Consider the following 23,879-nt stretch of genomic DNA (forward strand, 5'->3'; position numbering starts at 1 on the left):
AAATAGACTGTCCTTTTAGAGTGGGCATTTCTCAGCAGGAACAGGCATTTGCTCATGTTTACCTGTGTAGTCATCTGTTTCCCAACAGGAGACGATGCCATCAAAGATCAAGTTGGGTTCATGTACTACAAACAGCACAACAGGACGGATTTTATTCAAAACTTTATTAGATTTCATGTTTCTGTAATAAAGAGATCAACAGCTGTAATGCACGGATGAGGGGTTAAAAATTGAGACATCATTTGAGGGCAAGCCAGAGCATTATAGCTGTATATTTGTGTGCAGAGCAGCGGTGGAGTATGACGTGGTGAGTCTACACACTCTGCAGGGTCTGACTGAGTACAGGGCTCCAGTCCGCTCCTCCCTGGATGTCACCCATTCCCCCCTGCATCCTATATCATCACTCCCTCATCCAGGACACTGTTCTATTGCTCACTGAACTCTCACAGTAACTCAAAGGTGCAGTTTGACAAACTGTCAGAGTATTCACTTCTGTTGTGATTTGCATAGAGTTGCTTGTCATCATAAGGCCCTCACTGACACACTCACCCATAGGCTTTGTGTTTTCAATTCATTGATTCAGTGAGACGGTAATTCAGACAAATCACAGTCACAAGTCTAATTACAACTGACAGAGATTAGCCTTGTGCATTTAGAGAAAAAAAAAGCTATTCAACTGGTAAATTAAATTATTGCAATTAAATTATTTGAGTATATGGTGTGTGTTCATGTTTCCAAAGTCACAGCAACAGCCCAAATGTTAAGACTAGATTTCTTGACAACAAAATTCATAGTCCTGTTAGAGGGTGGATTTTCACTTTTTAACGCAAACAAGAATATGGTAAACACACACATGACAAATGCATATTACTTTTAATAATAATAATATTTCTCACACCTTGTGTACCTGCAATATCTTTCTCAAAGGTCCCATGATGTGGGACAATGAAGTCATCACAGCAATTTTGTCTTTCTGTCAGTCATCAAGTATTATTTTTTCATAACCAATAGCCCATTGGTTTGTACTTCCAGGAATAGTTTGAATATGTTAGGACATACCTTTATTCTCTTACATGCCCAGAGTTAGATGAGAACGTTGAAATCTCTCATTTCTGCATCTTAAGTTTGGAGCTGGAGCCAGAAGACAGTTAGCATGGCTTAGCAAAAAGACTGGTCGCACGGGGAAAAACTAACGTAGCTCTGTCCAAAAATAAAAGAATCTGCCTACCAACACCTTTAAATCTACGAATTAACACATATATCTCATTTATTTAAGTCCTGGGGTGCTTTCGTCACTCTGCAGTTGCCAGGCAATTAGTGGAGACTCCGGGATGTCACTACTTCCAGACAAGAACCAGTCTGATCCTTAACCCTTCTGTAAAACCACAAGATGTTGTTTTTACACTCAAACAAACAAGATATAACATGATAATTAGTGAGCGTTAGAGGTGCTGCTATAGGAGTTTGTTTCTTTTGGACAGAACTGGACTAACTGTTTCCCCAGTCGTTATGCTAAGCTAAGCTAACCGACTGCTGTCTGCATCTTCATATTTACCAGATGCCAGTGGTATCGAACTTGTCATCTAACTCTCAGCTAATGAGTGTATGTCAAACCATTGCTTAAAGATTGATCCCTCTCCATCTGATGCTGTTTCAACAGGAAATTGAGCAACTAACAATATCATTTCATGGAACCTTGGAGAATTTTAATTAGCACCCGACTTTTTCCTCATGTGTGCTGTTTGGTTTAGGCCTATTCTTCTCTCACTTGGATGATCAATGTGACACACCAACACTGGTTTGGATTATATATACACAAAAATATACATCTTGCCCAACACACCCCTTTTTATAATATTGCTTCAAGTCAGTGACTAAAGACTGGAATCACTTTTATGTGGAGGCACATTATTATTAACTTAACAGTGAGTTTCAGAAACCACCAGAAATTCACACCTTACTGTACAGTATGCTTATTCAACACCTGTTGTGACTGGGGAGATATGTTTATATCTGACCAGACACGGTGTTCACCCACACACCTGCCCTACTCTCCAGAGGTATTTTCTTTTTAAAACCAGACATTCAGTGTGTTGAATGTACAACAGATACATATTGTAAATGCAGGTGAAACGTTATTGCACTGTTGGATACACATACATTCATTTCTTAATATGATTATCAGTAGGAATCATCCATTTGGCACACACAGTGGGCTACACTGACAGCATCTTATTTCCTGCTTGAACAGGATACCCCCCCCCCCCCCCCCCAATTCCTGATCTGTGAGACCTGATCACATGATCTTTTAAACTATGAATTTATGGGTAATTTACCATATACATGGGCAGGGCAACTGCAGTGTAGCTAGTAAAGATTATTTATTGCAAAGACTGACAGAATGAACGTTTGTCAGTGTTCAGGAAAAACGAGCCATATCCATGAAGAGGCACATACTAAGCAAAAGGGATATGTTGAGTCTGATCCGGGCACACAGTATCCAGGGCCACATCACTAAAGAGTGCTTAGCCTTAGCCAGGGTTTGCACAATGAAATTAGCATAGCATAAAATGGGATTTACAGTTAACCTCAGATCTGATCATCTGACGCTACCAGTGTTCGTATATTGACACGTTTTTTTCAAAAAGGTATCTATTGCAGTTCAAGCATTGTGTCTAAAATCTGCCCCATGTTGCACATGCTTAAAATGCATCGGTTATTTGTCTTAAAAGCAGCATCATCAGATGGTCATTCATTTTCTAGGGGGTGGGGATTGTTTCTGGGGATTGTCTATCATTTAAGTTAAGAAGATTGTTCTACTATTACTGTTTGCTGAGTTTTATAAATTGTTTTGCAATATGTAGTTGTCATCACTGACAGAGGAGCATAGAAGCACTAACAGGCACCTGTGTTTTATATCAAGCAAAGAGAAGGTACAGGATGGAGAGCTGGGCTGAATCCTACAATATTCTGTCAATACTGCTAATACTACTTAAATCACCCATTGTTTTATTACAGTTGTTTTAATACATCAAAATACTCTGGTTGTTTTGTGGACAGTAGTCACAAGTTGATCAGTAGATTAGTTAGATAGAACTGTTGTATTGAAATAGGACAATACAGTAATTTCAAAATCAAAATTTTGATTTAGTTGGCCATATTATCAAAGGGCTATTGTGAATGTGGTGTTAGTTAAAGAGGAATTCAGCCCAGCTATAAATACATTGCATTATTCCCTGTCTCAAGCATTTAAAGAGAAAAATGTTTGTTTTTGTTTTGACTTCAGATGAAACAGTCAAAGTTTCAATTTTTATGTGCTCAGGCTGTGGCCACATGCAATTATTGATATATCATTGCTACAAAGGACTTGCAGCGTGCAAAGTGCACAACTGTGCAAAATGATATACAACTGCTTTACACATTTTTGTGAATAACCCCCCCCCACACACACATAATTTAATAACATGTACACATATATCCACACAAACATCCACATACTTTAATAAAATGTGCACATTTAGTTGTAATGAGTACAAAAAGATACCATCTGCCAGAGACACTTAGCTTACTGATAAGCATACTCTCCCTTATCTTATAATCACTGCAGAATCCCTGTGAATTGCTAGCTATAAGCAGCACCTGTGTCTACACAGAATTTTAAATTGGGTCTTTCTTAAAATTAATTACTGTACCTTCTTGTTGCTCCACTGTGTATTTAAAGTAATTTCTATTGGTCAAAGTACAAAACACAAAACCAGTGAGTGTTGAAGGAGAGGTTGCCAATCAATATGTTTACTTGCTTGGTAAGTATGTATCAGGTGATGACATTTCCAGTGGGAATGATTAAAATGACCAAATATTCATGAATAAACTCATCCCACTTGCATGTTTTTATTATACAGTGCGGAAACAGTGCGGAATCAATCAGATGAAATAAGCCTGCCAGAGCAGTGTGTTTTCTTCCACTGTCTATGATTAATTTTCAGCCCCACAGTATAACCAGAGACAACTTGGGAACAATGTTTTCCATAGAGACAAATGTGCCACATTTCATTGAGTAAAAGTGCACACTAACTTTCTTGTCAAATAATTAATTATTACCAGACAGAGTTAATGGTTCCCTTCAACTTGTTATTCAAAACACACCCAAAAAAACAAAGACAACACATTTAATGTGTTTTCTGGTCATGTGGGCAAAAGAGGTAGATATATGGGAGACCAAATAACCATAAATAAGCCAAGCTGAAGTGTTTCTGGTAGTGGCAATTACATCTTAGATGTAAATTATTAAAATGCGTTTTAAATAATCATGTGTGAACTCATGATTTGCACATTCTTTCGTTGTATATCATATGCACAGTTAGTTTTCCGTGCACATAAGCATTGTGTGCATATGTATATATTCCCTTTTGAGGCCACAGCGAGGCAGAGATTTCAGGATCCCAACTTGAACATAATTAATTTGCATGTGTGCAAACACATGTGCATATCCAAATATATGCAAAGAAGGTATATAAATATGAGTATTGATATGGTTTTATATACATGCTCTTTCTCATTTCTTTTTTGGTGTTGGTTTTGAATCAGCTTTGGATCCTGAGAGGCCATTATCTGTGTTGTCGATCCCTGATGAAGTTACAAGGCACTCCTTACTGCAGTGGGGTTGGAGGGAAAAAAGAATACAAAGTTAGAACCGCATATACAAAGTAACTCAAAGATACATTTTGAGCTTGCTTCATTTAAAATCTACAGCATGCACAGTATCTGAGCTATCAGAACATTCTGCCAAGCACCAACAATGTACTCTGATGAAACAGTATGAAATGGTTGCATTGCTGATAAATAACCAGGTGGTTTTGAAAACTTACTTTTTCTCCTCAAGCTTCGCGAGAACAAACAGAGTGAAGTTCTTGAGCAACATGAAGCCCATTATCAATGCAATGGCTCCACCCACAGCTGAGGCTATGATGGTGGCCAGCGTGTTGTCCACCACCCTCACTGCAGACGTTAACAAAAGACCAGAGGAATGATGATGGGAAAAATCTACATAAAACTGTTCAAGACGAGTTTCCAGGAAATGAACAATGATAATATCCTGGCTGCCTTTTGTGCTGTAAAAATGCCTTCTAATTCAAGACAAGTTGGTACCTCCACAGGATATTAGAGCTATAGTGTGGCCCCTGCTGCAACTATCTGCTTTATGCCTGACACACTAAAACATAGATATAAAATATACAACTAATGATGGGGAGCTCAACAGAACCATTATTTTTGCCTGTTTGTCCAAAGTTTCCACCAACAGTTTTGAGAAATTATGATGTTGTTCCAATTTTGATGACTTATTTAGAAATAATGTGCAAGATAAAGATGACAAAAATGTTGAATTAGTTTATATGTGTATACACACACACACACACACACACACACACACACACATATATATATATACACACATATATATATATATACACACACACACATATATATACACACAACTAATAGGAATACTATTATGTCTAAAGACCCGATTTGTATTATGAAAATAAAACTCACACTCGTCCACCACAATGAGGGTGAAGATGGCACTGTGGTTCTTCCCCTTTTCTTTGGGGTTGCGTCCAAAACAAGTGTACTGGCCTCCATCCTCGAAGGTGATATTCCACAGCACGATGGAGATGTTGTTGTTCTTCCCGACAAACTCCACCCGCTCACGATATATACTCACATGTGGCACCACATCCTCTGATGGTATCACTGACTCACACACCTGATCGGACCAACAAGCTGTCAATTATCCAAAGCTACCACTTTACCAAAACGTGAAAAATTAATGTTTGTTTCAAACACTACCTTCTGCATGGTGCCGTTGTCATTGAATTGCCAGTTGAAGTAGAGGTTCTTGATGCCGATACAGCTGAGGTATGAGCAAGGCAAAGTGACTGTGCTGCCATTCACTGCCTCCAGGAAGGGAATCTTCCCTACAGACATCTCAAGGGCCTGAGCAGACCACATACCTGAGGAGGAAGGAGAACAGAAAACACAACAAAATATGACTACAAAGTCTGCTTTAAAGCAATAGTTTGGGAAATACGCTTATTCATTTTTTGCTGAGAGTTTAATGAGAAGATCGATACCACTCTCACATTTGTCCATTAAATATATACGCCAGCAGTTAGCTAGGCTTAGCATAAAGACAGGAAAGAGCTAGCCAGGTCCACCAACCAGAATCTCTAAAACTCACTAATTAACACTTCTACCTAAAAAACAAAAATTATGAGTTGTGGTTTTATGGGGGGGGGGGGGGGGGGGGTTATGTGGCAGACGATTTCTTGGCCAAGTCTTGTCTTTAAAACCAGCAAAGACCAGTCCAGCTGTTTACCCTTGTTTCCAGTCTTAATGTGAAGCTATGCTAATCAGCTGCTAGCTTTAGCTGTGTAACAGACCTGCAGGTATCAGTCTTCTTTAACTCTCAGTAAGAAAGCAAGTAAGCATATCCCCAAATGTCAAACTTTTAAATTCAGTATCCAGATTCTAGATTACCAATTCATAATTCATCTCACCGACATGGAATCCATCATTTCTGCTCATCCATGCTTTCATGCTATCAGCAAATAGATACAAGTGGCATGATAGAATAAATCCTGTAATCTCAATATTGAAGTTTTGTGTTGTAAAGTCTCCCACTCCATTCTTCTCACTCGCCTCTCCAAACTCATTGGCCTCACTGGTACTGTGTATTTCTGGTTTCAGTCCTATCTCACCAACAGGCAAAAATACATCACCCTTAAGGGCATCTTCTCTGAATTGGCGCCTGTCTCACATGGCGTGCCTCAAGGATCGGTGATTGGCCCGCTACTGTTCAATATCTATATGCTACCTCTTGGGATCATCTGGAAACATGGACTCCTCTTCCACTGCTACGCTGATTACACCTAGCTCTACATCAGTACTAAGTCATCTACTCCCCTTCCACCAGTGCCGCTTATTAACTGCCTGAAGGACATCAAGAACTGGATGGACAGTAACCTCCTCAAACTCAATAAAGACAAAACAGAACTCATGGTGTTTGCCCCACAGTCACTTCTCAAAAACGTTGGTGACATCACACTGGACATGGATGGCTGCTCAATCTCTGCATCCCCTCAAGTATGCAACCTGTGCGTCATCATGGACTCCACTCTCTCGTTCCAACAGCACATCAAAAACACTGCTAAAACTGCCCTTTACCATCTTAAAAACATCTCCAGACTCCAACAGTGGCTTTCCAACTCTGTAGCTGAGACCCTCATCCACTCCTTCATCACCCCCCGTCTTGACTATTGTAATGGTATCCTGTTCGGTCTGCCCAGCAAGGCTACTGACAAGACTCCAGTATGTCCAGAACTCTGCGGCTAGGATGCTCACCCATACAAAACTTGGACTTCACATCACTCCCATCCTGAAGAAGCTCCGCTGGCTGCCAGTTAAGTCCCGGATCAAATATAAAATCCTCCTACTGATGTACAAATCTCTCCATGGACTTGCACCTCAGTACCTCACAGATCTACTCCATCCATACACTCCCTGTGGTCCTCTGACAAGGACCTGCTTGCTGTCCCTAATTCCAGGCTCCGGACATTTGGTGACACAGCTTTCTGTGTCAGTGTACCATCACTCTGGAACAAGCTTCCTCTTGCCATCTGCTCTGCCTCCTCTATAATAACCTTTAAAACCCAGCTTAAAACATACCTCTTCACTGAGGCCTTTGGCCTAGGCCAAACTAAGTCTACTGTCCACTTTCACTCTGAGTTATTTTAAACTGTCAACAATTTCAGTTTGGTCATTGATGAGAATGAGATGCTTAGGTGAGGAGGTGTAAATTTGAACAATGAGAATCAGTAAAAGTCAAAGGACCATGACAGTAAATCTCTCTCATACACACCAAAACACTGGAATACAAGACTTAAAACTTAATGTCTAGTTCTGTGCTTTTACTAAGGCACGGTAAATGTTATGCATAATTTAATTAAATCAACTGAATATTCAAATCTTTTACACAATTTTGAGACATATAAAGTTAAAATACATAGATTTTGAATACGTTACATTTTTATTATTTAAAAACATAACATACATACGTGTAACATGACACCACAAAGTCCTTGCTGTGTCATTACTGTAAATAAGAGACGATGAAATCTGCTGTGACCCTTGTGGAAGCTGTAACTATACACCAGGGACCATACTCAGACAGCATCAGGAGGTTGCTGTGATTAAATCTTCCACCAGTCAAAGGAGATGGGTCAGGAAAACTGGCACATCTCTTTTGTTGTTCGTCTTTTCCTTGTCCCTCATCAATTCTATACTTAGCAGGTATCCCACCATCTCATTCAGCTGCTCAGTTTTGTTATCAGGCAGGTGTCAAGGTCACAGGTAGCAAAGAGTTACAGTATATAACTTAAGGAGGTCAGGGACAGTCTGTACTGTAGGTCTGTTTTCTCCATCTTTCACGCCATTAAAGCACCTCGTGCTTTTTGCTTCCATCTAGTGTGTGAGGCATAAACTACATGCTCACAAGGTGCTGTACACAGATGCAGAGGTTATAGAGGGAAAACATAACACTGACACAAACACAAATATGATCAATGGTTGCAGCTGCAACATTTTCTACAGTGTTTCTAACAATCCTTTGATTCTGCCCTCTGTTTCATGCACACTGTGTTACACTTTGCTTATAACATGGTCAAGGTCAACATCTGACAAGCACCACTGCAGCAAATAGGAATAATGTTGCTAAGAACTGCAGCTATGGTTTAACATGCCGAAGGAGGGCATACTGTCTGTGGGAATGTTATTGATTCATTCTCATCTCACTCTTGCTATCTCGCAAACTCACTCTCGCCAATCTTTTCCTCAGCTGATCCAATGCAGCACAGTGAGCTTGCAAAAACAGTAATAGAAACAGCAACGAGAGAGCAACAGCATCACCCCTCCTGTCTCTTTCCTCATGCATATTTTTTTGTGTACTTTTTAAATAAGCCTTTACAATATATACTGTATGTAATATTCCACTTTCATTATGTCTGTCTTCCACCCTGTGTCCCTCTGTGTGTCCTTAAAATCTTTGTTTTCCATAAGATTACCCTGTTTCTGTCATTGCAGTTACTGAAGCTGCTGACAAGAGACCAAGAACAAAACATGATAGAGTATCTATATTCTTCTTTCAAGAACCTTGATCTCCCTTTGTTTTGTCTCTGACACCATTCATATATTACTCTCCCTTAAGTAGCCTACTGCCCATTGTCTAATGAATTTCTTTCAGTTTAAGTTTGTTTTGCAAGGTAAAGTTTTGGAGCTTCAGAAAAAAGTAGAACAGTGATGCTCCAGTTTCCAGCCTTTATGTGTCAACTTTAGAAGATAATCTGTAAACGATGCATCAGGCGCTAATAATTTTTTGAAATCAACACATGCCTTATGTAAACAGATAATGTTGATATGGAAAACTGAAAAAAAAGTATTGTGATCAAGATACATAATGAGCAGAACATTTAGCAGACAAAAATAACTTGTCAGTGTTCTCTGTTCGATAAACTATGTTATTGTGACACTGTTTCTGAATGACTCATACCTACTTTGGCATTTCTGTACTGCAATTTCTTGTTACGTGATGTTTACACCAATACAGATATATCTGTAAAACCACCAAAAATTTGCTGTCCTATGGACGGCCAGTCAACGCTTTGAACATGAACGGCCGATGATGGAAGCCAAAATGCAGAGACACACGATCACGTACAGCACTGTCACAATTGCTCAATTCCAAGATTAGTGCACTGTCACTATCTTACCCTTTTCCATATCAAGCTTTAATACTTCAGTGCATTTGAGCCTGACCTCCAATAGTTGTAAATGTTCACATAAACTAACCAGTCTGTTCATTGCTTAACAAATGTAATGTACAATGAGGTACCTTATTAACCATCTCACAGTGCCTTGCACAATGGAGAACAAATATGATGGTATATCCACAATATAATGATGCTGCTTAGATGCTTCGCAACTGCTTCTTTCAGCATCTTTTTCTCTGCTACTTGACCACCTCCATCTGCTGATGAAGTTTACCATGCAGTTTTTGTTGTCAAAATGTTTCTTGTTCATTCTAAATAAAAACAACATATGCGAGCAAGAACCAGTTATTCTTGTTGAATCATTCCCCATGTGTCATGTGTGTAAATGCATCACAATGTTAAGACAAGAATGTTTTATTATCAGGGAGAGAACATTTTATTGTATGGAGCATGATTAATTTTATCCACTTTACTAGACTGGGAATGTCTGAAGGTAGTTTTAGAGCCTACAGGTCCAACACATAATATCACAGACCATAGTCTCATGGAGGATTAACCTTTTAATATGTGTTTTACTGGACTATTGCTGCACTGATGCTCCACACCCATAAGTAGGAAAATTACACTTACAGTATACACTGTAAGTAATGAATGTGGGAACAATGTATGAAAAAGAATGTAGGAACAATGTATGAAAAGGGTATTAGACATACATATGTTAACAGATGTATTTTACTCAGGCTGATAGTTAATTGTCAGATAATGGCTAATACAGGCTAAATGCAGTATGGGAAACTTCTCTGCCAGCATACACAATATATATTAGTGTCATGACTGAAATTGGATTCTAATGGGATGCTTTTTGTGCATTTCTTCAAAGAGGTTAAGGAAAGTCTTTATTGGGAATGTTTGGTTGGATATCTACTATTCACACCTGAAACTCCATATCCAAAACACAAACCCCACACGGTAAGAGGCTATCACCACCGTCAGTCTCAGATCTGTTTGTGAATTTACTTGAGACAACAACGTCAGAAATGGATACCTACTGTTCTCTTACTGTGCAGTCACTGCAAAAGTACTCAAAATCTTAATTCTGGAGTTTATGACTCAAATAGAAACAAAACAGATGGTTTACTGGACACTGGTTCAAGTTCAACTGCTGCTTTGTTACTGCAGATAAAAATCTTGTCCAGCGCAATATGCTGTGAATGGCAAGGCCTCGTCTATCCTCGCCTATCGCCTGACACAGCTTTTTCATCTCTAGGGCCACTTTATTCTGCTGACATTTCCTTTTGCGAGCATACAATTCCAAGCCAAACCAATATGGATCACAGATACCACCAAACTGTTTGCAACAACATTCTTAACTCTATCAGCCAAAGACTTCATTTCAAACTAACAAATCTTCATGAAACCTTCATAGTCTTATCCTGTCTGTGTTTCTGGGCAGAACCAGCAGCACATTGTGCTCATGAAATGAAACATGCAACATCCAGAAAAAACTACTCATCACAAGCAAAGTAGTGCTGTCACCAAAGCAAAAGCCTTCTGCAAAACCGAGTGTACCAACACATGCAATAAATACAATTGCAGCTAACACCTACATAGGTCAAAGGTAGATGAAGGTCATTGTCAGATTTGGAAAAGCCTCGGCATCATATAGTATCTGCATATCAACACAAATACACACTGATACTGGCACAAGCTTTTGGTGTTCAATAAGGAGTAAGAAAAATCACCCAAATGTGAAGTTATCAAAAGAGAGAGCTGCACATCAACTGTGGCATAACGACCATGGAGCAAATAAAGGGTGGTGATGTAAAGTGAGAGATAGACATTACCAAGCAGCATAGAGAATATCAGGCCGATGGCTGTGTACGGAGGGCCCAGCTTTGGGGGTTCAACCCCAACCCACTGGACCTCCATGGCAGCCAGGTGTGCTCCAAAACCACTACTGCTGCAGGATCCAGCCCGGGCTCTAGATGGCTAGTAAAATATCCTTTAGCACAACCTGGCCTCTCTAGTATACTGGATTCAATCTGGAACCTGCTGTCTGCGTGTCTGGACCCCAAACGAGGCACTGGGTGTAGTGAGACTGTCCGTCAGCCCCAACAGCACTCCTGTGGAAGAGACTGTAGGTTAGGCAGAGGGCAGAGGAGGAGGTGGGGATAGAGAAACAGAGGGAAAAGGAAAAAGTTAATCAACTGAAATCTTAAATCTTGAAATTGATTCACTATGAAAACGCAGACTGTACAGTTAGAAGTTACAGATACAGTGGGTGTTTGCATGTTTCCTATTTGCATGTGTCTACATATACACACTGCATCTCTTTGCCTGAATGCATAAAAACCTGAAAACATGATTTGACGAAGTACAGTTCAAGTTTTGCCTACCTGCTCCTGCGGCCGGTGTTCCCTCAGAGGCCGGCAGGCTGCACTGCACAGCTGAGTCAGTGTGTACAGGACAGCGGTGGAGCAGCAAACACTCACTGCGCACAGTCAGGGTTCACTCAAGGAGAATCCGCCAGCTAGCACTTTCACTGCAGAGACGGCCACATTGCAGCGGCATCCAGGGTGAGAGAAAATTAGAGAGGGGAGGGGGAGACAAATGGAAAGACAGAAACGTAGAGAGACGGTCGAATAGGAGGAAAAGCCGCTGTTCTCATTCCTCCTCAGTAGAGCCACACTAAAGCTGACTCTTCTCCCTGCCCGTCCCTCTGGCTATCTCACAACTTTTCCCTGTCCTCTATGTTGGCTGCATGCCACCTCTCTCCCTCCCCTTTTCTCTCTGGCACCCCTCCCTCACCTGCCCCCACATCCCCTCTTAGGCTCCTTCCCTCCTCCATCACCCCCATTCACTCCTCCCCTCCCCCCCATCTCCTGACTCGGGGCGTGTATGCAGACTCAGGCACTTTTGTCAGAGTGTTTGTGAAGATCAGAGAAAAGTTCTGCAGTGCAGGTTAAGGAGGAGGTGGTGTAATGCAGCCCCAGGGCCTGGCCAGACACACAGTCCCATATCAAAATGCTCCATTCATAAATAGACAGGTTCTTTCACTGATAACGTCACATTTAAGGTATCAAAACTCTGCATCACAGACTTACAAGAGTCATTCTGTTCTACACAATTTAAAATGATTTTTTAACTGCAATGTGACTTTACACGTGTTTCCCTTTACCTTTTATTTTCTACATCCTCTCGCTCTGCACTTGTCCTTCCCCAGATTGACAGAGTTGACTCTCCTTTCCTCTTTTCCTGAACAGCAGCAACCTGCTGGGACTCATATTCCCTTGGCTCAGGATAATGAATATCCACAGCCACCAGTGATGTGTGTATGTGTGTTGTGTCACATTTAATGCCCAGAAGGTTAAGCTATCTTGTATATCATGAGGCATTCATTACTCTCATGTGATCAGTGTGATGCAGCTGCAAGTGCATTATGATATAAAGGTGTGTGCAGTCATTTTTCACAACAGGACAGCTCTTTTACCATACACATCAGCTAACAACAGCTGACCAACATCATGAGTCTGCAGGACATTTTAGAGGAAGTGCTTAGTGCAGAGTTTGCAGATTTGATTGGTCTATTTTAGATCAGGCTAGCATTGTATTCATACACTTACAACTGTATGTCTTTCAAACATCATCCATCATTATTATTCATTGGAAAAAAGTGCTTGGTAAGAGGTTACAGTTTCATTGTTAGAACTAGCAATGATGCAACTGAGATCATGTGACAGAGCAAGACATCTGAACAAAGGTACAGTTACACAGGCAGAGGACAAGGGACAACTACAGATCCATGGATGTAGCCTCCTGGTTGTTTTTTTATGCTTACAGAATTTTCTTTTACAGGAGAAGAAAAGGTAAAGTTTGCAACTCAGAATCGACAGATTAAACTTCAGTTACGAGAACAGATAATAAGCGTGTACTGTACTTACTTTGCAAGTACTTAACACTGTGATCTATTATTCATGGAGCAGGTTATTGTGTGCATATGCAGACTCTATAGGATGGCAACTTTTTTATTAGTTTGTGAAAGGTTTACGATACCTATTATGTGTCTTTGTGTAATTATGTTAAATATATCTAATACAGATGTCAGCTGTTGCAGTCTTGCATTCAATATATAGTATAGGCAAGATTTAGAGCTGAACAGTGAGGGAAAGGGATGGTCCTGACACAAGTGACTAACCGAAGCTATGCAAACACAGCAAACAAATTAAAATCTAATGTGTGTCACAGGATGTTGACTGAACAAAGTTCATCTACCCTGTGTTTGTGTTTGACATTGTTTCCAATTAATATCTACAGGGCTTTAAAAAAAATTACCAGAGGATTACAAACAAACACCAGCAATGACCACTGATCTGGAACTCTAACATGGTTTAGGGCTCTATAATGATACAGGTAGGTGTAGTGTGGTGTGAGATGACAGAAGGCGAAGTGGAGGGTGGTTTGACGGGTGTGGAGCTCTAAATGAGAGATAATGTGGCCGGGCTGTGGGCTTAACGCTCTCCTCTCCAGGCCCCTCCACTGGAGTATCAATGCAGCAGCGATGGGAACTCTTCCAGAACTGCAATAAGAAAAAAAACAACAGCATTTTGCTGCAGAAAGACAGGGTGCTGCTGCAGACCCGTGCAGGACAACTCTAACTGCACATACTCACACAAACATAACATGGTATGTACTGTACAGATATTCATTTTTATGTGTCTCACATTATTATTCATAGATGCCATTTAGGTGCACCCTCAGCTTTTAAAGCCACATAGGTGTCCATTGCTCTTGCTGCAGCAAAATGTGTGCTGCTCCAAAGGAAAGAGACAAGGACACACGTCTCAGCTCTTAGCGTACATTAGTGACTGAGAGCAATAAAAGTATTCACACAATGAAAACAGAAATTCAGAGGCGGAAGAAGTAAAGCTACCAGTACAACACTGATAAAATCAAAAGGTAAAAATCCTGCATTAAAAACCCTAGAAGAGCAGACATTATTTATGTATTAATTATGAGCAAAATGTAAACTTACTCTTTCCAGGGAAAATGGTTTATGTGACTTATATATTGTATACATGCCATTGATAAATTTATATACAGATGCATCAATACCAAAATAGCATTTTACAGAAACTACTGTACTTTATATACAGTAAGGTAGTTTCTTTAGTTCAGTGGTTTCAAAACTAGGGGTTGGGCCCAATGCAAAGGGTTACAAGATACATCCAGGGGGTTGTTAGCCCCATATGCAACCTCTGTACTCCTTACACTCCACTTATTACAATCTATTTAGATATCGCTGAAGAACAGTGTAGGGCAGCCGCTGACCACAGATGGTGGCGCTTCCAATAGGCTTGGATGTATCATACATCTTGTACAGCAGAGACAAGCGGGACCATGTCTGTTTCTGAAAAGCTGGGCAATGTTTGTAGAAATACTGTATTTAAATGTAAATCCCAGGCTGATAGTAAACAACATTGCAATCACAAACTACCATGGAAGATATAAGCAGTTGCCGGATAACAAAAAAAATTACAATTGTATTTCCCCCATAAGGTTTGCACTAAGAAACCCTTGTGACAAAGTCACAGAGTACAGAGGTCACATATAGGGCTACAGGGCTGTGAGATGATTAATGGGGCAGGAAAGATGTCTAGCTGTCTGTGGTCGACTTTACTGTTGTGGTTCACTCTCACACAGTAGCGTATGTGTTTTCAGCTGCAGCAGGCAACTGTAAAAAAACAAACAACTGAAACAACAAAATCTTAAACTGATCTTATGTCAAATTCCTTGGACATGTATCTGTTAGCCGCACTTGGCCTAGAAAGAAGAAATAACGAGTTTAACAGGGCATGCATTCATTACAAGTACAATGTGCGATGTAAACTGAGCCAAGAGTCTTTGTTGAGATGGCTGTGTAGTCCTAAACAGGTTTCCACATGTCCATGGTTTGAGTTCCTCAGCACCCTACTTCATTAACTGTTCTATGTTAACCATAGACTTGAGTTTGTTTATCTTTTTTTTTTAAAGAGGGCTGACATAAAAGCAGCAGAAAAGAAATCTTCCACTTACAGACAAACTGACTTATTGAGATAGCGATTATTTGCATTGTCAGAGTGATAAAAGATTGAATAAATGGTGAGCTTTACTCAGCTGTTTTAAGGCCAGGAAAGTGAGATGTAACTGATTGTCATGTATGACACATACAGGAGTGGCTGATGGTTTGTTTTTCACACTCACCCACCTAATATTCACCTCAGGAGTGGATCTGTTCCCACATACTGAACGTCTTAAATCCGTCAAAATACACTTCATGCTACTTTAATTTTAAAAAAACAGTTCTTTATTCCAGGTTTGCTAAATAGAGATACATATGACAACATTTCAGGACTCAAAACACATTGCTTTGATTATCACTTATAAATCTCACAATGGACTTTCTGGCAGCAAAAATAAAATGACAGCACCCATTCTCCTGTTTCATTTCCAGCAGCATTCAACCCCCTCTAACAAGACACATTATGACACAGTTAAAGGCTGTTTGTTACTTAAACATATTATTTGTCTCTAAACTGATGCTTTTTGAAACAGAAAAGGAGAATAATAATCTGGCAATATTGGACAAACACCGTCTGCACTGGTATGGGGTGTTTGTAACAATGAGACAAATTAAACTGGCTCTTCTCTTTAAAAATCTATAGTTGCTTTAGTCAACACGAGAATGAATGCATTTTTACAACACTGATCTAAGGCAATAGATTTCCAGCACAAAGCAGCCATTTACAGTACAACACACAAGACCCATATCAATCAGTCCTCATCCATAAGACGCAGAATTTAAAGGGAAGTCCACCGATTTACACAACAGAGTCTGTTTACAGGTGTTGGGGAGTACTATTGCATGTGTGAATAAAGTTTTTGTGACTTCAGAGGGATCCGCGTGAAGTGATGAATTGCCTCAAGTGATGTCTCTTTGGAGTCGGTTGAGGCTGAAGTTTGAAAATGGAAAAAATGTGGGCGGGTGAAGTTACAACGAAGTGAGGTTATTCCTGTTACTTGCTCATTAACACCCACTAGAATAACACACCAGAATTGGTAATGTGGGCGCCAGGTTTTGACAAGGAAAAATGTGTTTAATAAAAAGAGACGATACCACTGGATCTGCTGGATCTATTGTGCAGGTTTTTTTCAGACTTACCATCACAAGTATGACACTGTTGTAAGAGTGCAATGCAAATAATGTACTTGTTTAACAGTTACTGTAATGTATTTGTGGAATTTAGTGGCCATTATGCACTGAACTCTGAACAGTACAATTAATAACATGTCATCTGAACCGTAAAATCATGTTAATGAATTGCAAAAATGCTGATGTTAGTGTTTCTATTTATTCATCCCTATCAAAATCGCTGACGTCACCTTCACCTTCAGCGCCTTCCTCTTTCCCATTATCTATGCTGGGTTCAGACTCTTCATCATCTAAACTATCACCTCTTTGTCACAACATTCTGCCTCTTCGGGTGTATTGACACAACCCCCACATAACAAATCCAATCAAACATACATGAACGCTTAAACACACACACACACACACACACACACACACACACACACACACACAGGTTTACCTTAGCAAGTGTCCATTGCCAAATTAACATTGAGACAGTGAGATAGACACTTTAAAATTTACAATACCCAGAATCCTCAGCTTGAAACAATCCCAGCCAGCATACCGCAGAGAGTGTATGTGCTGCTTTCCATCAAAATCAGTTCATGGGTCAGCAAGTTTAAGATCTCTGGATTTGTGAAATTCATCACCTGTATGCACTAATAATTTTAAGTGGCACATACTGTGAACAGCAGTTGTTATTGCAACTGCTGTTCACTGAGAAGAGGGAAGGTTTTGCTCAGAAAAGGTTTATCTGCTTTTATCTTCTACAACTTTAAACCCTCAGTACCAGGCAATAGACAGAATGTGACTCAATTCACCACAACACTGTCCTGTATTAAGCACTCTTTAGTGATATAATCTATTATACGTTTCATGTGATGACTTAATCAAAGCATAATTCTATAAAACATAATTTAAAACATTTTACATTTTGACAAAAATAAATTTAAAACTACATTCTGTAGTTATATGATAAAAAAGCAAATCAATAGAGAAAATTCAAAACAGCCTGATTGGTGCAGTCAGCACTGCTGCAGTGAATTGAAGTTAATGATCAAGTTAAGAAGAGCACAAATCCCCCCCCCAGTTACATCTTTTCCTCCACATTTTAAAAACTGTAAAAAATTAAGTTAGTAATTACAATCACTGGCTACTTTCGGTTAAAAAAAACTACAAAAATGCCTAAAGATTTGACATTACAACAAATGGGAAAGGAGGCACAGCATCTCTCTAATTCTGAAATAAATGAACTACAGTAATATCTGAGAGGTTCAGATTGGAGAAGCAAACATGGAAGTTGGAAGAAGAAAAAGATGCCTTCACACCCTCAACTTTAATTTGTCTTTTCCAGCAGAGTGGACCCAAACAGCCAATCAAACTCCACACTAGTCCCAAGAAGAAGAGGAGCAGAGGAGCTCTGGCTCTCTGGCCCTCACCACACGCTCTTGTCCTTCCCCCTGTGTTCCTGTGGGTGCAGCTCAATATCGTTATCCATGTGCTTTCTCCTGTAGAACTTCACTGCCATGAAGATACAGAGGAGGATCAGGATCACACCACAGGCGCCGCCAACTGCTGCTGCCAGGATGCTGATCTCAGAGAGGGAAACTAGAAGCAACAAGATCCAAAATCAGTGATAAAACTGAATGCTGCCTGTTGGGGAATTTGAGAGAACAAAATAGAGATACCATTAGTGTATAAAAATAAAACAGTGTCCCACTAATTAAACAGTGTCCTTCACTTCAGTAAGTCCTCTTGAAAAAGACACTGAACACTTACAGTCAAGCCCAAAATGATTCATACCCCTGGCAAATTCTGACTTAAAGTTACTGTTATTCAACCAGCAAGTTGTTTCTTGATTAGAAATGACACAGGCGTCTCCCAGAAGATAAGACAATGTACAAGAAGCATCATTGTGGAAAAAATTATTACTCATCTTTTATTTACATTACACAAAAGTGGCATGTCCAAAATTATTTCTCCCTGTGGAAAGGCATGAGTATTAGAGCAGAATTGTGTCTACATGGACCAATAGAGTGCTACCTTCTAAATACATATTGCAAAAGTTGATAGTAATGACTAAAAAGCAAAAAAAAAAGCTTTCAACATTTTTGAACTTTCTTTTGCTGAAGAAATGTGACAGATCTACCCAAAAGTTAGAGGTTAGTTCCAAGTCTTCCAAACATGCAGTGCTGCCAGTCTAACCTTTGTTGACGACTCTGAGGACAATCTCTCCATTACTGCCATGAACATCTGGAGGGTTGCGCACCTGGCAGATGTAGGTACCATTAAAGGTCGGAGACACCTCCTGCAGAGTGATGGAGACGTCCCGTCTCATAATATCTCCTGACCACACCACATGGCCTTTAAAACGCCCTTGCTGGGGAGGGTATGTTGTCTCCTGGTAGTAAAATACCTGAAAAAAACACACACACACACACACGATCCAGAAAAACTGCACTGACTTTACTTCAAACAAATCAGCAAGCATGAGAAAATTCTGATAATACAAAAATTACTAAATAGAAGTTGCTGTGGCAACGTTAGCAGCCAAACTATTAAGAATGTTTCCTGAGCAACTCACTCATTAAAATATTGTACTCATGTACCGTATGTGTGACCATCAGCCTGCAAGCAGACCAGCCACTGGCTCTTCTCTTCTGCATTTGACATGTGTCAATGCATTTTTTTTTTTCCTGTGGTTTCTGATAATAATGATATTAAAATACAACAAAGACACATTCAAAGCATTTTCATAAAAACACAGTTTCAACACACCGACTCATCCGATCCTGAATTTATAGGACGGAAGATCCAGGACACTGTGACAGACTTAAGGGACACTGTTTCAGTGGAGCTGAAGGTGCACTTCAGTTTCACATCTGTCCCGTTGACTGCTTCCATCTCAGTCGGAGTGTAAATTTCTATTCCACTGACATGTCGCACCCCTGTAATAAAGACAACCAAATGAGAAAGTACAGCCCAAACGATTTAGGATTTTTATGACCGATATCAATTTTGATATTTGAGGATTTTAAAATTCGATATTCCAATTATTGGTCGATATTCTTTTCTTCTCATCCTTTTCAGAAATATTTGTTATGTATAGTTATGATGCCTGAAAAAAATATAACATGACATAATACTGTTTAATTATTTTTTTATTGTTATTAAAAGTACTTTGTACAAAAGTACAGCTGATTGCTGTGAGTTGCAGAGTGCCCTCTGGTGGACAAACTATGCAACAGCAACACTCATAACATGACTGAAGGGTCTGTCTAGCGTCTCTTGTTGTCATTTATTGGCTGTTATAAACACCTATAACGATTTATCTGCAATTAGCTCGTGAGAAAGATTACGCACCATTAACAACATTCAACATCAATATTACCTTAACCTTATACATACATGTACAGTACACCTCCACTACCTGACTCATTCACAGATCACAAGTTACATTTCAAACTGCCCAGGTGGCTACTTTTCCTATTTCATTCCTCAGTTTAAGAGCAATTCATTAAACAAGAGCAGAACTGTTTGCCCCAAACGCAGTTATCACTGCTTATTTAACACATAAACATCAACGCAAAGAGTTGTACATGATCTATTCTACAGCCACTGCTTGAGATTAAGTAGACCTTAAGTAAGACTTTTATACATGACTTCCCTTTAGTGCAAATCAAATAGCTGCTACGCATATTATGGGGTAATGATTGCATGTGTACAAGTATAGAGGATCAAATGGACAACGCTTTACAGCTGACATAAAAAACACAGGGAATAGCATTTTATCTGAAAAGAGCAGGTTTGGATGTTTGTTATTCCACAATGTTTAATAACATCTTATTATTGAAAATGAAGTCCATCATGTTTTACTTGAAACCATTAAGTATACTACAGTATCGCCTTCAAGGGGTCTCGTAAAGATATAGTTGAGCTAAATGTAGAACACACTGTCAGCCACAGCAATGAGCAGACCTGCAGACTCTTCCTGCAGATTGAAGCATTCCTTCTAATAAACCACAGACAAGAAGAGTCCAAGAATGTTCTGTAATCCTGGATGGGGAGGGATAAAATATAATGTATGTGTGTAGAAGAAATTTAAACTGAACAGGATAATAGTTTTTAGTAGGACATGGCCAGTGTCTCTTTATGGAGAATCTACAGGGATTTTCACAATTCTGTAAAATTATATCCAATTGAATAATAATAATAATAAAAATATCTACTTACTGACACTGTACAATAAATAGGGGATAAATAAAAGAGTTGTCAACAGCACACAAGAGCATCACCCCAAACAACTTCTGGTGTCAGACAATGAGAAAGCTTTTGTAATTTTCCTTCCAACTTAACTTTTAAAGTGTGTCGCCAGCAATAGAAACAAAAAGATGTCTTAATGTATAAGCGTGTTTGACCAAACTGGGCAACAAAGAACAAATGCTACATCTGCATGGCATTTATTTAGATGTACATCCGATACCTCCAGTTAAATAAATGCAGGAAGCCTTAACAGATGATATTTTCCATCCATCCATCGTCAACTGCTTATCCTGCGTACAGGGTCGCAGGAAGATGATATTTTTCTTGATAGATTTAGGCTGACTTAAATGATGATTTTTCTTGACTTTTCATTAGTGTGGTTTCCTGTACAGCAGACACTGTAATGAATGTTCCTTTTGGGAAGACAGTTTGTCCAACACAGATTGAGCAATAAAAATGAATTAACCACACTGAACTTGCATTGTGGTGAACAGGAAGGAACTGATGAACAAATGAGACAGATAAGCAGATCGAGAAATTAAATTTATAAAATACATTCAGTTCCTATCAAAACTTGACTTTGACTGACACTGACTGTTCTAAATGTCCAATTAAAAATTAACATTAAAATTTTATCTATTTTTGTGAAGATTTTTAAAATGTGTTTTGAACAACCCCCTCTTTTTCCCCCACTCTCCACATGAAACTGAATTAATGAAAAGCTTTCTAACTCTTTCCAAGGCCTTGCAGGAGAATGTTGTTGATACACTGAAAATAAAAATAAAAACAAGTCTGAGCTAGTTGCAAGAGAAGTTTAGTTTCAGTTCAACAATATCTCCCTTTACTGGAAAGAGCCTGGGAACACTATGAATGATTATTTGTGTTACAAAGATTGCCCCATGTTGTCTATCCGCTGTGGCGTCATGAGACTACTTATCAGACATTCAGCCTAATATGTAACTCTATATTCAGATATCTACAGGGACACTCATGGTAGACTGACCGACTTTGACCTAAAGTTAAAAAGTCTGTGGTCTACAATCTCATAGATTCATCTGTAATTCCAAGAAGGACCTGGATGCCGACATAATGACTTCCGTAAGAAGCATCTCTACAGTTGACAGGGAATCACATGATCTCAGCAGCGTAAGCTGGTCTTCTTCATGTCATTCACAACATCTGCATTGCCATTGTGCATAGTTCACTAGTTGAAGAAAATGGAAAAGTTGAGAAGGTAGCCGGGCTTCACTGATTACTGCACAAAAACACAACAATAAGCTCTGGAGCTGGAGGACATCAGAGGGAAATCCAGAACATATTTTCTTCATAAAATATCATCCAGTTTCACTAAAATCAGTGACTAAACTTGTTGTATTTTTGTACAGTAATCAATGAAGCCCAGACCCCATAAACACTCCACACAATGCAGATGTTCACACTAAAACACCCTGAAGAAGACCAAGTTCTGCTGCTGAGGTCAGGTGATTTCCAGTCAACTGCGGAAATTAAGTTGGAAAAGAAAGATGACTGTTTCCAGCCATTTAAGCAATACCAGTTGATAACAACGCATTATGCTGTATTTAGCACATGCAACATGTCCACAGATAGAAGTTGGACAGTTATGTCTTAAAGAGACAAATAAAGACAGAAAAGCGATAAACAGAATATTTTATATATAAAATAATATTCCAAAAAGGCGTCTGAAACAGGGTGTGCATTTCACTTATATTGCACTAATATATTTGTTGACTTGAAACACAAGGAATTGACCCACAATCACTGTTCTCTCACAAAATTACACTGATCAGCACAGGAAAGCTGAACTAAACGGGACTCAAAACTACCTATACAGTAGGCTTATATCAACCTGTATGTAATCCTGAATGTGTACAAATACTAGGCTACATTATACTGTGCAACGGTATTTTTACAGCAGGTTATTCTGCTGAGTATTAAGAGTAGCCTTTATGTTAAATGCGGTTTAGGCCAAGTGAAACTAAACAAGTTCCATACAGACTTGGTTAAGCTTCTTCATGTCCTGCAGTGGGTCATAATATGCCTACCAGTCCAGAAATCACGCTTTAACACAGTAGTAGTAGTAACACAGTTTCTGCGTCAGGGAAGACGGAAGTTGTTGAAACTCACCTGGCACCACGAACCCTCCCAGCAGAAGCACAGGCCATATACGATATGTGGGACAAAACATTTTGGCAGGGAAAGTTGAATGCCTCAGCTCTGCCGGGTTACTTCCTCTGTAAAAGTCCCTTCATGTAATCTTATTGAATGGAATCATCGATGCCAATGTGACCAGACTGCCAGAGTATCAAGCTTCGTATAGCTTGAGTATGGCTTCAGTTGTGACAACTTGAGTCAGCCTACGTTCACACCTAGTGGGCGGCGCTTACTCTGACTTCTTACATAACTTGCATAACCTGAAACTTCACACTTGACCCGCACTCGGGTTTTGGTTGATAACCGACAGTCAAGTTACATTTTGAATTAAATTTAAATTTTAAAGTTAATTTTGACGACTGCCATCTAGTGGTAGTCATCAAGTCAAAGTCTGACAGCCTGTGTTGAAGTGCTATGGGCATTCCTAGAAGGTGTGTATTTTGTAGGAA

The 23,879-nt window shown here is 39.5% G+C and overlaps 2 protein-coding genes across 3 annotated transcripts; both read right to left on the reverse strand.

The window, feature by feature from the left end:
- Window positions 1-149: 149 nt before the first annotated feature.
- Window positions 150-12,533, reverse strand: scn4bb (sodium channel, voltage-gated, type IV, beta b). 2 transcript variants are annotated; one of them, XM_038709506.1, is made up of 6 exons: window positions 12,224-12,533; window positions 11,672-11,950; window positions 5,851-6,014; window positions 5,554-5,767; window positions 4,869-4,998; window positions 150-4,652 (listed from the first exon to the last, which is right to left on the reverse strand). In XM_038709506.1, exons 2-6 carry the CDS (start codon window positions 11,754-11,756, stop codon window positions 4,556-4,558), a joined length of 690 nt encoding a protein of 229 aa, XP_038565434.1. In that variant the 5' UTR covers window positions 11,757-11,950; window positions 12,224-12,533; the 3' UTR covers window positions 150-4,555. The 2 variants fall into 2 exon arrangements, with proteins under 2 accessions (XP_038565434.1, XP_038565433.1); XM_038709505.1 differs by having other exon boundaries at window positions 11,672-11,962.
- Window positions 12,534-16,147: 3,614 nt separating this feature from the next.
- On the reverse strand, window positions 16,148-23,634 carry mpzl2b (myelin protein zero-like 2b). The gene is made up of 4 exons (XM_038709507.1): window positions 23,404-23,634; window positions 19,774-19,943; window positions 19,201-19,411; window positions 16,148-18,603 (listed from the first exon to the last, which is right to left on the reverse strand). The coding sequence occupies exons 1-4, from the start codon at window positions 23,462-23,464 to the stop codon at window positions 18,431-18,433; spliced, it is 615 nt and encodes a 204-aa protein (XP_038565435.1). The 5' UTR covers window positions 23,465-23,634; the 3' UTR covers window positions 16,148-18,430.
- Window positions 23,635-23,879: the final 245 nt, after the last annotated feature.

This window comes from Micropterus salmoides, unplaced genomic scaffold, assembly GCF_014851395.1.
Source record: "Micropterus salmoides isolate LMB-PRFRI ecotype aquatic unplaced genomic scaffold, ASM1485139v1 Ms_hic_scaffold_9, whole genome shotgun sequence".
NCBI lineage: Eukaryota > Metazoa > Chordata > Actinopteri > Centrarchiformes > Centrarchidae > Micropterus > Micropterus salmoides.

Excerpts from the sequence above, each read along its gene's own strand:
- mpzl2b (XM_038709507.1), bottom strand. The coding sequence starts at position 23,464 with ATGTTTTGTCCCACATATCGTATATGGCCTGTGCTTCTGCTGGGAGGG. Across the intron at positions 19,944-23,403 it reads GGGAGGGTTCGTGGTGCCAG|GGGTGCGACATGTCAGTGGA; the intron begins GTGAGTTTCAAC and ends TCTTTATTACAG. Across the intron at positions 19,412-19,773 it reads ATTCAGGATCGGATGAGTCG|GTATTTTACTACCAGGAGAC; the intron begins GTGTGTTGAAAC and ends TGTTTTTTTCAG.
- scn4bb (XM_038709506.1), bottom strand. The coding sequence starts at position 11,756 with ATGGAGGTCCAGTGGGTTGGGGTTGAACCCCCAAAGCTGGGCCCTCCG. Across the intron at positions 4,999-5,553 it reads CCTCATTGTGGTGGACGAGT|TGAGGGTGGTGGACAACACG; the intron begins GTGAGTTTTATT and ends TAACGTCTGCAG. Across the intron at positions 4,653-4,868 it reads GCGAAGCTTGAGGAGAAAAA|TAAGGAGTGCCTTGTAACTT; the intron begins GTAAGTTTTCAA and ends ACCCCACTGCAG.